Genomic DNA, 12,980 nt, shown 5'->3' on the forward strand with positions numbered 1-12,980 from the left:
GTGATGGGTGCGGGGGCTCTGGGGGAGGGGCAGTGGGGGATGATAGGGGCGGGGTTCCGGGTGAATTTGGGGGAGGGGGTTAATGGAGGCGGGGCTATGGGTTCTGGGGAGATGGTGGGGGCGGGGTTCCGGGTGAGTTAGGGGAGGGGGTCATAGTGGGCGGGGCTATGGGTCAGTTAGGGGAGGGGGAAGTGGGGGTAATAGTGGGCGGGGCTACGGGTGAGGGGGTAATAGTGGGCGGGGCTACGGGTGAGGGGGTAATAGTGGGCGGGGCTACGGGTGAGTTAGGGGCGGGGGTAATAGTGGGCGGGGCTACGGGTGAGGGGGTAATAGTGGGCGGGGCTACGGGTGAGGGGGTCATAGTGGGCGGGGCTACGAGTGAGTTAGGGGAGGGGGTCATAGTGGGCGGGGCTACGGGTGAGTTAGGGGAGGGGGTAATAGTGGGCGGGGCTATGGGTGAGGGGGTAATAGTGGGCGGGGCTACGGGTGGGTTAGGGGAGGGGGTAATAGTGGGCGGGGCTACGGGTGAGTTAGGGGAGGGGTGAGTTTTTGGGGGGGGGGGGGTGATGATGAGGGGGGGGGGGGGACGAGGGGAGGGGGGAGAGAGCCGACATGGCGACGTCCACGTTTGAAGGCGTTCGCCTGGGCTCGCTGTGCGCCGAGACGAATGGCGGTGAGGCGACTCGCACGGGCGATCAGCCGCTCACCCTCGAGGTGAAGACGGGCCAGGACTGCGCAGACATCTCCCTCAGCGGCGGTGAGCTGCTTTGGCGTGAAGGATGATGCCAGCGAGAGAGTGCGTGAGGCGGCGGGGTTTGGTGGTGAACGCTTGATAAGAACAAGGGGACATCGTCATCATCGTGATGATGGTGGTGGTGGTGATGATGGAGACTTGACGACATTTGGGATGTGGGGGACAAACACGGCCGTGAGGGGACGGGTTTGATACCCTCGCCCGGCTGGTGGTGGTGGTGGTGTCCATGCGTGTCTTTGTGCCTCGTGTCTCAATCGACACACACACACAACATCTGCGCCTGTCCCTTTCATCACTTTACCAGCGACTTATTTGCGTGTCTCCCTCATCCTCCATCATCATCATCAGCCGCTTCGCTCAGAAGTGTGACCTCGAGATGTGCGTGCACCTAGCCTGGCACGAGGCGCCACCGCCGCGCTCGTGGCGAATGGCGTCTCTCTGTGTTGTGTGTGGTGGTGACAAGGCGGCTGTTAGAGCATCGTGTGATCAGATCGATTCCCACCGATATCTACACGGGCTCCTTCTCTCTCGGCCTGCCCACTGAGTGCGACGAAGCTCTTACGCGGGGAGACAAAGGCGGCCGGGCTGGGGTGCCAAGCCACGTCGCTCCAACGTTGCATCGTTCACTAACGAGACGCACCTTGTACGGGGTATGCAACTTCGTGTGTGTGTGGTTATCGCATGGTTGTCAATGGTTTAAGCGTGCTACGGTTGTTTTATTACGTTTGCGACATTAGCCCCCCATATCGCGTGACATTATTCTTAGATTGACAGGGAACACGTTGGATGGTGACGTCCGCCGTGGAGATGGAGTGGAGGAGAAATGGGGCCTCTCTGTGCGCACGTGTGTGTATGTAGGGGCCGCATAGCCCGCAGTGAGCAAGGCCTTGGTAGATAATCGCGGCTGATTAAGACGCCGTGTGCACATCGGCACACTGCTGGGGAGACAAAGGCGGTCAGGATTGGGGTGACAACCTTAACAGGCTGTCGGCCTATGAAGGCCGGCACGGTACACGAGGGGGTGGGTGGACAGCACCACGCCCGGCCGCCTTCGTCTCCCCAGTGACGATGTTTACTACACACCGCACCAGGTACTCATTGGAGGCCGAGTCGACCTAGGGGAGGCCCAGGAACCGGTTCAGATAATCACCGGTGTTGGTGGCCGCGAGCGGGAATTGAACCCGGGTTGTCGTAGCGCAGCGCGCAAACCACAACATTACCGCTCCACACACACACACCACGTGCTGCTGTACACGTGCTGGTTTACACGTGTTGTTCACGTGTTGTTCACGGTCGTGCTGTTCATGTCGTGCTGTTCATGTCGTGCTGTTCATGTCGTGCTGTTCATGTCTTGTTGTTCACGTGCGTGTGTTCACGTGCGTGTTGGTCATGTGTTGTTCACGTGCGTGTGTTCACGTGCTGGTTTACACGTCTTGTTGTTCACGTGCGTGTGTTCACGTGCGTGTGTCCACGTGCTGTTGGTGGCGCTGTGGTGAGCGCACAGGTGCCCTGCAGGGTTCGATTCCGGGCCTCGGCGTAAAAATATTGTGATTCATAATAAATGTTTATTTTTTTATGGGGGGGTCGTTAACGACACGCGACGGAGTGGGAAACACACACGGTCGAACTAACCCCAATAAAAAAAAAACTTTTATTAATAAAATCGGTCGCGAAAGCTTACGTGTTCAACCACATTATTATTCCTATATGTATGTTGGACTTACTCTTTAGTTATTTCGGTAAAGTCACGTAGGTATAAAATTTGAATAGTAAAAAATGAATTATTTTATTTTATACCTACGTGACTTTACCGAAAGAACTAAAGAGTTAAGGAACATTGCAGTCACGAAAACTTAAGATCTTAACTATGTTGAACTTCTTTTGCACCGTACATAGACAGCCATGCTAATCCGACGTAATTAAAATAACATTTTTATTGGGTCTAACCGCCTTTGTCCCAGTATGCCGATGTGCACGTCTTCACATGTGCTGTGAAGAAGGGCCGTTGTCCGAAACGTCGCCGATTATATATATATTTTTTACTCTTTAGGCCACAGTGTACTGTATGCTGGACGAATGCCTTGGGTTCAATTTTGTTAATTGTGCTTCTGCGCCACTGCCAACGAAGCAGCCGCAGCAGCGTACCTGTCAACCCATACGGTTTACCCCGTGTTCTTGTGTAGGGAAATTGAGTTTTCTGGTCCATACGGCGTACAGCCATTTCAATACGGGCAACAATGATAATTGTTTTTTTACCCTTATATCTGGCGCCTTTTGGCGTCATCTGGTCCAACCCATGTGAGACTAGGCTCTAAGGAAAGCTGTCTCGGGTGTGGACCAATCAACTTCAAAGACAGTGCACATTATCAGAGTTATGTTTTTTTGTTTGCATTATGACTGCAGGTATTGTGGTCTATGCAAACATGACTCCTTGTAAAAAAAAGGTGTAAGTTTTGTTGCCAGATAGAAGGGTAAAAAAAACCAGTTATCATATTTTTTACTGGCAAATGAGGTTCCAATGGTACGGGCAACAATGTTTGTCTCTTTGTTTGTGTTTCTCCCTTGTGATGTGACTTTGTAGGATGAACGTTGAGATTTATTAGGGGCACGGGGTGACCAATAAGGTCTGAATTGGTCGGTAATGGGGGTTGACAGGTTTGCAGCAGCAGTATCACAAAACAAACTGTTTCTTTTTTATTTAAAGCTTTCGTGACTGCAGGGATTCATATTCTTGGTTCTTTCGGTAAAGTCACGTAGAAGGGAAATAATAAAATATAAAACAATAACATTCTCACGACGTTTCGACTGCAACACAAGCAATCACAGTGGATTTCACACCTGATTGTGATTGCCTGTGTTGCAGTCGAAACGTCGTGAGAATTTTATTGTTTTATATTTTTATTATTTTATTATTTCCCTTCTACGTGACTTTACCGAAAGAACCAAGAATATGAAACTATTCCTTATTACGACTACCTCGATACTCGATGGCCTAGACTTGAAATGGAATTAGAGCCACAGTGGAGAAAAGGCCACCCTTAGGGTGGTCGTCTGCTCATGTGCATGTGAGTGATATGCATTGTTACATCACCTGGACCGAGGGGATGTCATTCGCGTAGGGGGGGATACCCTACGCCCAGCAGTGGATAGATCATGGCTGACAATTGATGACCCTTATCGAGCACTGCTTGGTGCGGTGTGCATGGGCGCGATCGCTGGGAGAGACAAAGGCGGCCGGGGACGGTGTTTCAACACTTTGGAAAGTGCTGTTGGCGAACACCCATGAAGGCCACCAATGTGTGACGCCACCAATGGCTGGTGTGGAGTGCGAACATGCCCGGGCCGCCTTTGTCTCCCCAGTTCTGATGATGTTTTGCACGCACCGCACCAGGTACTAGTTTCAAGCAGAATCGCCCTGGGGGGAGGCCCCAGGACCGGTTCAGATATTTGCTACTGGTGTTGGCCATTAGCGAGGAATTGAACTCTGGTAAGCGGGGTTTGCAGTGCGGTGTGGCGACCACTGCGCATGAGCCCTTTTCTAGCGAAGGGCGATGGGGCTTGCACCGCGGTTAGCGCGCTCATCCAGCAGTGGATTGACGCACGTGCGCAAGGGGAGCAACAACAACAAAGCCGATCGTTGAGAGCTGCCGGTTGCTGTTGCTTGAACTTTATCCGCCGGATCTCTTGTGAAGCTTGTAACCCCAGCCCAGAGACGGCCACGCCACGTAAGCGTCGTACCGGCGGGAAGACAATGGACCGCGAGAAAGCGTCGCCCCAAAACTAGTTTTTGCGACGCTTCACCTGCCCACTGGACCCATTCACGCACCGCACCCTCCAGGCTAATTCCATTGACGTTGAAAAACGAAAACAAAAAATAGTTGGGGTGTGTCCGCCGAGGGAGACTGAGCAATAACACCGACTCGTATTCGGGTGCTAGGCGGCGAGGGTGACCGCCGTGGAGATGGAGTGCCGAAATCAGATCGTGTGTAGGGGCTGAGACGGAGTTGTTTCACCACAGGGCCACAATGCAGTAGGCCTTAATCCATGAGTAGATAACCACGGCTGATCATTGCTACGTGGTGTGCAGTTAAGAAGCGTGCACACATCGGCATACTGATGGGGGAGACAAAGGCGGTTAGGATTGATGTGAGCCACACCACACACACACCCACGGTCTTAACAGGTGCTCGCGAACTGTACGCGTGTTTAAATTGAGTTTCATTTATTAGTAGGGTAACGAAAACAAAAATATGGGGGCACAGCCAACTCTGAGATATGGAGCAATAACCACCGACTTGTACGCAGGTGATAGGTGGACAATTACATCGCAGGACCGCGAGAGGGTGGCGGTGGCTTGGAGAGGCCTCGATCCAGCAGTAGAGCTTGACCATGGTAGATGATGAGGATGATGACATAAAAATATCTGATTTACTGACGTTTCAGGCGATGGCCCTTTTATTCAGGAGTAGAAAGAATGCAGAATGTCGGTCAGTCTCTCTTTGCTCAAAATGGTCATCCTCATTCACGGTCACATCAGGCTGACCGTTGTCCAGTCGGGTTGTGGTGATACGGCAATAATTGTGATAAATCGAGCACTATAATTTACTACTATGAGCCAAGAATGTCTGTGTGTCCTGTGTGTGACGTCACTCCACGTCGGCCAGCTCCCCTCATTAATAGTCATGAACAGGTGACGTCCTCCACATGGACCCCCCCCGTAATTAATAATCATGAGCAGGTGATATAACTCCACTTGTTGCACCCCTCCTCAATAATTATGAACAGGTGACGTCGACAAATGGACACCCCCACCCTACATTAATAATAATTAGCGGGTGACGTCACTCCACATGGGGGGCGAGGCGCCTCCTCCCCCCTCCTCGGCGTCAACTCACAACCCTCACTACAAAGGCAGAACCCTCACGTCACACGATCTCCGTAACGCCATTGAGACATCAAAGTAAAAAGGACGTCGTGATGAACAAGGGATTATAACCTTAAAATGAAATAGGTCTGTGTCACTGCGCCCTTACAAATTGCACACGAATTGATGCACTGAATATCACGTGGCGGTCTGCTTTTCGCTTACAAGTTTCAGATTTACTGCAATACACGCGTCCTTGGACGGGCAAAAAGCGAGTACAGTAAAGCCTTGGATTGCGAGCATAATTTGTTCCGGAAACGTGTTTGTAATCCAAAGCACTCGTATATCAAAGCACTCGTATATCAGTTGTGATCACGTGACGCTCGGCAGACAAAGCGTATACACGCACTACTCGTATTGCAAGACCTCGCTCGTTTATCAAATTAATATTTATTTAAAAAATTTGCTCGTCTTGCAAAACACTCGCAGACCAAGTTACTCGCAATCCAAGGTTTTACTTTATATGATGTTTGTGTTAATCGTATCCTTCGTTTTGAAAAATACCATTGTATCGTGACTATTGTTGCGATTTCCCCCCCCACAATGTTTTATTTTCTAACAATATATATGAAATAACAAGCAAACTATTTAAGTCTCTTAAGGCAATAGCTGTTTACCCATAAAGTTTAGTATTTTGCTGAAAATAATTCCCGGGTGATTGACATTACGGCGGTTATAGGGCTTCGTAACGCTTGTAGTTAATTTAATTGTATGACTATTCCTTGCAGCGTGTGCATTATTAAAAGCATTATAGGTTGTGTACAGTTGCGATGGATAGTTGTAGGTTCACGGCAGGATTTGTGTTGGAGTGAACCGCAGCCGGAGAAACGTTTTGCTTCATCGTTATTCACACTGGAAGTGGAGCAAAGCGCACACAGATACAATGCAATCAAATTGCGAAATGCAGTTGCAAAGTTCCGGGAAACGTCATTTTGCATTAATAGCGATATCGTGAAATAGACCAAAGGCTTCGTGACGTATCGTGAAAAATTATCGCGCGGCAAATGCACGTGTGCACAGCGCTGATGTACAGCAGTCTTTGTCAATCCACTCGTGGATGAATGACCTCCCCAATCCATCCTGCAACTACGCCATCTATCCACTCGCCGCACACCACTCCATCTCCGCGGCGGACGCACTCTCGTGCCTTACTGGACATCTGTGAAAAAAAGAGCTTGATAGCTCATCAGATTTGTCGCGGATAAATAAAGATTCTGATTTACAGCGACAGAACGAACGTTACGACCTTGACGAACAGCCGTCGCGTGAAATGCTTCATCGGTGCCGCTGGCAGCGCAAGGCGACACGAAGGCTCTTGCCGTGTGGGCCAGGCCGATGCCCCGAGGCCGACAACAGGACCTTGTGCCCTCCCAGCCCGTGATTGTGGTTGCGTTACGACTCTGTTGGCAAATGAATTGCATATACAGGCCATAAAGCAACCCCCCCTCCTCTCCCCCCCCCCTCCCCCACCTGGGTCTTAATAGCTCTTGTAAAAACAGATTCGTGTGAAAGATCAGATGGGTGCCATGGTGGCACCTATTAGTCCCGGTACGAGAGCGGTGGCGCAGTGGTTAGCGCTGCACCGCGCTACAAAGTCGGTGGCGGTCCAGAGTTCGATTCCCGCTCACGGTCAACAAGAGCGGCGAATATTTTAAACAGTCTTGAGCATCTTCTCGGACGGATTTTCATTCATTCGGACGCCACGGTGGCGAGATGTCAACTTCCTCGCCTGCTGTACGGGAGGTCGTGGGTTTGATCCCAACCCTGACGCCGGCTGTATATTTGCAGTTTGCATGTTCTCCCCGTGGTCCCGTGGATTGTTCTCTGGGTCCTCCGGCTTTTTCCTCCATTTGGAAACATGCGTTTAGAGTATTTGGCTGTTGTAAATGTCCACGCGTTAAGTCGCTTCGTTGAGCTATCGTTTGTGATAGGCAGGTCGCTTCTGAATAAGAGCTACATAGCTCAGGTGGGCCTTAACCTGGTAAAATAAAAAATAATTGTTTAGTAGTTTATAGATTTCGATTTAAAGCTTTCGTGACAGCAGGGATTCATCTTCTTGGTTCTTTCGGTAAAGTCATGTGGAATGGAAATAATAAAATAATAAAAATGAAACATAAAATAATTCTCACGACGTTTTGGCCACAACGCAAGCAGCCGTCCTCAGGTGAAGAACAGGTCTGTCGGAAAGACAGCGTCTGAATTCAGACGCTGAAGAACAGGTCTGTCAGGTGAAGAACAGGTCTGTCAGGTGAAGAACAGGTCTGTCAGGTGAAGAACAGGTCTGTCAGGTGAAGAACAGGGCTGTCAGAAAGACAGTGTCTGAATTCAGACGCTGTCTTTCCGACAGCCCTGTTCTTCACCTGAGGACAGCTGCTTGCATTGTGACCGAAACGTCGTGAAAATTGTATTTTATTATGTTGTATTTTTATTATTTCCATTCTACGTGACTTTACCGAAATAACCAATGAAGATAGTTTATAGATGGTAAGAGGAGGAGGGGGGAGCCCCGAGGCTCGTTGACGGCGTGGGCTGGTTCTTTATCATGGCCGCGTCCAAATTGCTGACATCTGGACGGTGTGCGCGGTGGTGAAGTTCAGAGTGCGGTGCGCGATGTGGTCTGGCAGCTCGTTGGGGGGCGTTTGCCGACGAGATTGCGAAGTTCTCTTATCGCGAGCGGGCCTTTTCGCGGTTGCGCCACCGGTACGGCTCTCCGATGCCGCCGTTTGGGGTTTATTTTTTTTACCGGGTGCCGTTCGGCGCATTGTTCCGACGTTTCACTTGGCGTGCTTGAAGAAGGCTATCCGGGTGAAAAAATGGAGCGAAACGTCGGGCAACAGCGATGATGCGGTTCCTGGAGAAACCCCCACCACTCCCCCCCCCCCCCTCCGGACGTGTGGAGCCAAGCGTTGGCCATCGTGCCCGGCAACGCGCAAAACAACTGCAAAAAACGCTCGTCTCGTACATCTAATTTGCGCTTGTAATTTAATTAGCTAAACATGCGTAATTGTCGTCCAAAGTCAGGCGCTGCACGTTTTAATTGGTAATTTGGTGGCTTGCGCGCTGCACGTGGCTGCCTTTGTAATCCAGCGCTGTGGAGGCAGCAAGCGAGGGTTTGGGTGATCCACCGTGCAGATGTCGCGTAACTTCCTTCCCGTGGCCGTCGACGAAGAAGTGCCCGGGTACCCTGGCTTGCCTGGAGGATGCGCTTAACAGCAAAGTGTAGGCCAATCTCCATCTGTCCCTTTTGCATGGGATAGGCTGTTACCTCTCCCCATTTCCACGCTTGGGTGGGCTTGTTTTTCCTGGCTGCTCCGGTTTCCTCCCGCATGCATCGCTCATAAATTGACTGAAAAACATCCTAACACATATATATGGAGGACTACGGGAGCTTGGGCAATTTGTTGTTGGCCCTGGCCAGAGGTCGCAAACGGGTTTTGATTCTTTACCCGTACCTGGCCGCACCAGGGTCGCAAACGGGTAGCCGTACCTTACCCGAAACCCGGCTACCTGTACCCGGCCGGGTATCGGGTAGGGTACAGGTACGGGTACCCGATTGCGACTTCTGGGATGAAGCCATGTTGCAGGCATGGGTGGGTTGATTCTAGGAACTTGAATTGTGAGAAGAGACAAGACGTTGGGAAATGAGTGACAAACGGTTACTCACCAGTGACTCACGGCCTACCCGTACCCGGCCGCACCAAGGTTGCAAACAGGTACCCTACCCGTACCCGGCTGGGTACGGGTAGCCGGGTATCGGGTAGGGTACGGGTATCTGGTACCCGGTTGCGACCTCTGGCCCTCGCTCTCGCTGCCTGATTGCTGTTGCCCTTCCAGCTCGTGTGTGTGGTTCCTACTCGGCGATTGTGAGAGAGACGCAATGTGCACGAACTACCATGATGCTACGTTGATGTATATTGTTTTGTTTTTTTAAACTAACGCAATATTATATAATTACATCTTGCTCGGGTGAATGTTTTTATACCCACCTCTGGCGAGAAATATTAACCGATAGCACAAGGGAGGAGGGGGGGTCTCTTTCTGTAGATCAGGGGCTCAGCAACAAGAAGAAGAATTCGGTAAAAGAAAAAAATCTATTTCAAGAGATTCGCATTGCACGTGGTGAAAATGAGACGGTGGTCGTTAATAAATAACGTCACGAAACATTCCTTAAATATCCGCACGCGGCTCCGTCGCCGCTTATTACCATCTCAATGCTGCCCCCTACTGTTGGCATAAAGGAACCTTTGTGTGCGTGTGGGTAATCGTGATCTTTAGCCACTCTTTATGCTTCCAAGTGAACCAGGCGTGGTGTGTGGCGCATTACCGTATTCTCGGGATCACAAGACGCTCCGATGAGTAAGATGCGCGGCGCAAAACGTGTGCGCTGCAGGTGTCAACCGAGTTGCACGAATCCCGCCTCATCCACTCGCGCATGGCTACCGCATTGTAAGATGCACCCCGCCCCCCCCAGCTCCTCCCAATAAGGGGGGTAGGGGGGAGCGGGGGGCGAGTGTGCGTCTAATAATCCAGAGATTAAGGTAACACTTTAAGCTGCTTGATCGGCTCGCTCTACGCTTTCCCATCCCGTGGGGTGGTGGTGGTGTGGCCCAGAGGGAAGCGCGTTCGCCATTCGCTGTTGCAGAGGTTCCACGGTTCGAATCCAGCGGCCGCCCTGGTTATTACTGCGGCGAGTCATCACCATGACAATACTACCGCGTGCCCGTCTGCGTCACTCACGGTGGTCGTTAAAGATCCCCTGATGCCGTTCGCAAAAAAGAGTAGGCCATCGTGCGCCGGCATTATTGTCCACATTTGAATAATTACCCACAAATGGCTCAATTGGGATCACACACACACACGCACACACGCACGCACACACACACACGCACGCACACACACACACGCACGCGCGCACGCGCGCGCTTAGTGGCAGTCGTCCCCTACTGCGAACACTTGACAGCAATCCTGAAAAAAATTAACGAGGCTCGCTTTGGCTTTGTATCGATGCATGTTCAACTTGTTTTGCAACGTACGTCGCCAACCGTGCTAATCCGAGGTGCGCTGGAAGGACAACAAAGCTTTTGTGGATAAACAGCATAATAATAGTAAGTGGACAACCCATCGCATCCCCCACCCCCTGTGTCTACCCTGGGTCACGCATCCGTGAATTCGTCATCTGTGCCAGGCGGTCAAAAAAAAATGTCTCAACGCACAACTGCGCAATCCGAGCGCGGTTTCCTGGGTGGCGTCGAGCGTATCTTCCCTGGAGCTTTCGCCACGCTGTACCGCGGGCTCAGCCTGGCGTTGATCTCTTGAGTACGCCCGGAGCAGTGCCCGGGGCATCTTGGGTTGACGAGCGTCCGCGAAAAAACCCGGACGTGGCGATTTAAATCGGGACGAGTGCAGGTTCGGCCAAAATAAATGCGCACGCTTGCAATTCTCTTATTACGCGGGTTTTCTTCGCTCAGGCGGCAAGATTGCGTCTGTTAGATGTTTTTCTGCCGGGCTCGTAATGGAACTATAATGGCGAAGCGGACGCGCGCGACGATCGGTGAGAGGTCTCGGCTCAGCGTTTGGCTTAAACGTTTTAGCTGAGCGGGCTTGAGCTGATGACACAAATCAGCCTCTCTTTTTTTCTCTCCACCTCACCCTTCAGCACGCCCCCCTTACCTACTGCCGCAGCAATTCCACCCTGGCCACCGATGCCCTCCCAACACCCATTGCTGTTTGGTCGCTTGACGGTGTGAATATAATATCTTTTCGCCAGTGTGAGTCTGTCTTCTTGGTTCTTTCGCTAAAGTCACGTAGAAGGGAAATAATAAAATAATAATAAAAAGAAAACAATGTGAGTCTGATGTAATTGCTCACGAACGGTATATGTGATGTAACCGCTTCTGTGTAAATTTGATGACATCACTCCTGTAAGTATGTACGTTGAACTTTGTTCGTGCGAATCGGAGGTGTGGAGGAAGAGCACTGGTCTGAGCGTAACCCTGATGTCATCTCAAGAGCGTGATGTGATCGCTTCTGAGCGTAAACCTGATGTCTTGTCGGTGTAAACACCACTCCTGCCGTGTAGTGCGTGGCGCGTGCACGTCGCCCAGCGAGGCCTCCGTGGGCTCCCGTGCCTCCACGCCGTGCCCTTCGACCTCGCGCGAGCGTTTCCCCAAGCGAACGCGAATGAGGCGATCGACTGTCGCATTGATTTCACCGCCGCCGTGACCGCACGAGGCCCGCTCACCCGGCGGTGTGGTGCCGGTCGTGGTGGGGAGGGTGAGGGGGGTGGAGAGGGATGGGGGGGGGGGGCCTCTGTGTTTTTCTCTCTGCGCCGTGATCGCACGCGCGGCTGCACGGCGCGCTGACACCCGTTCAGCTCGGCGTAAATATGGAAATAATCACCGCTCGCGATCCTGGGGGGCGAGAGGACACGCTCCGTCTCTCTGCGTTCACGGTTTCCCTCGTGGCGCGCGGCGATTACAAAGACCGCTTTGTGATGCTCGCCCGTGTTTGTAAATCGATGGGGCGGGGGGACGGTTTTGGGGTGGTTTTTGTTTTGCGCGCGTCTCTACGGTCCTCGCGCCCACAACGTAATTGCTGCGCTCTCTCTGCGTTCCCGTTCGATTTGACGGCTGGAACGGATCGTTAGCGACGGGGGATGCGGAGTCGGGGGGGGGGGGCGGGAACGCATCGACGCCCACGGGCATTTCGTTATTCGGTAGAAGGGCAGGTTTTTTTTCCTTTTCGGAGAAGGATGTGGAAAGAGACGGATGTCCTCTGCCTTCCAAGACTTTCCCCGTGCCCGTCGATCGTGAGCTCCGTTCCAATCTCCGTGAATTGCGTAGCTGTTAAGTTTTTGCGCAGGGGACCGTGGACCACAGGGGCCTCCAGGTGCTGGGCTACAAAGATTGTGGGGTAGGGGGAGGTGGATGGAGGTGCGGGGGTGGGAGTGGGTGAGGGAGAATTGAAACACGGTGGATAGGTGGGGGGGTTCGTTTCATACCTTGCTCTGGGGCCCATGCCAACTACGCCACGCCACTGCCACCACTGCTCTACTGCATACTTGCGCCCCCCCCCACCCACCGCACACAAAGACAAATATCCCCCCTATAGCCTTAACAGACTGTTGTGGCAAGTGCAGTTTTTTTGTTTGCGAGCACCACCTATGAAGGCAGGCACGGCACACGAGGGCGTGGGTGACCAGCACCACGCCCGGCCGCCTTTGTTTCCCGAGTGGCGATGTTTACACACCGCACCACGTACTAATTTTGAGGCCGAGTCGACCTAGGAAGAGGCCCAGGACCG

The 12,980-nt window shown here is 52.2% G+C and overlaps 1 protein-coding gene across 2 annotated transcripts in view; it reads left to right on the plus strand.

Annotated features, from left to right (window-relative positions):
* The first annotated feature begins 587 nt into the window (after positions 1-587).
* The window catches only part of CARM1 (coactivator associated arginine methyltransferase 1), a 28,001-nt gene continuing 15,608 nt past the window's right edge, over positions 588-12,980 (plus strand). For both annotated transcript variants that reach the window (XM_061563095.1, XM_061563103.1), the window contains exon 1: positions 588-757. In XM_061563095.1, coding sequence (XP_061419079.1) covers positions 613-757 — 145 coding nt within the window. In that variant the 5' untranslated portion in view covers positions 588-612. The remainder of the gene's footprint in view (positions 758-12,980) is intronic.

Source organism: Lethenteron reissneri, chromosome 4 (assembly GCF_015708825.2).
Source record: "Lethenteron reissneri isolate LAM-NWPU_2019-01 chromosome 4, ASM1570882v1, whole genome shotgun sequence".
NCBI classification, from domain to species: Eukaryota; Metazoa; Chordata; class Hyperoartia; order Petromyzontiformes; family Petromyzontidae; genus Lethenteron; species Lethenteron reissneri.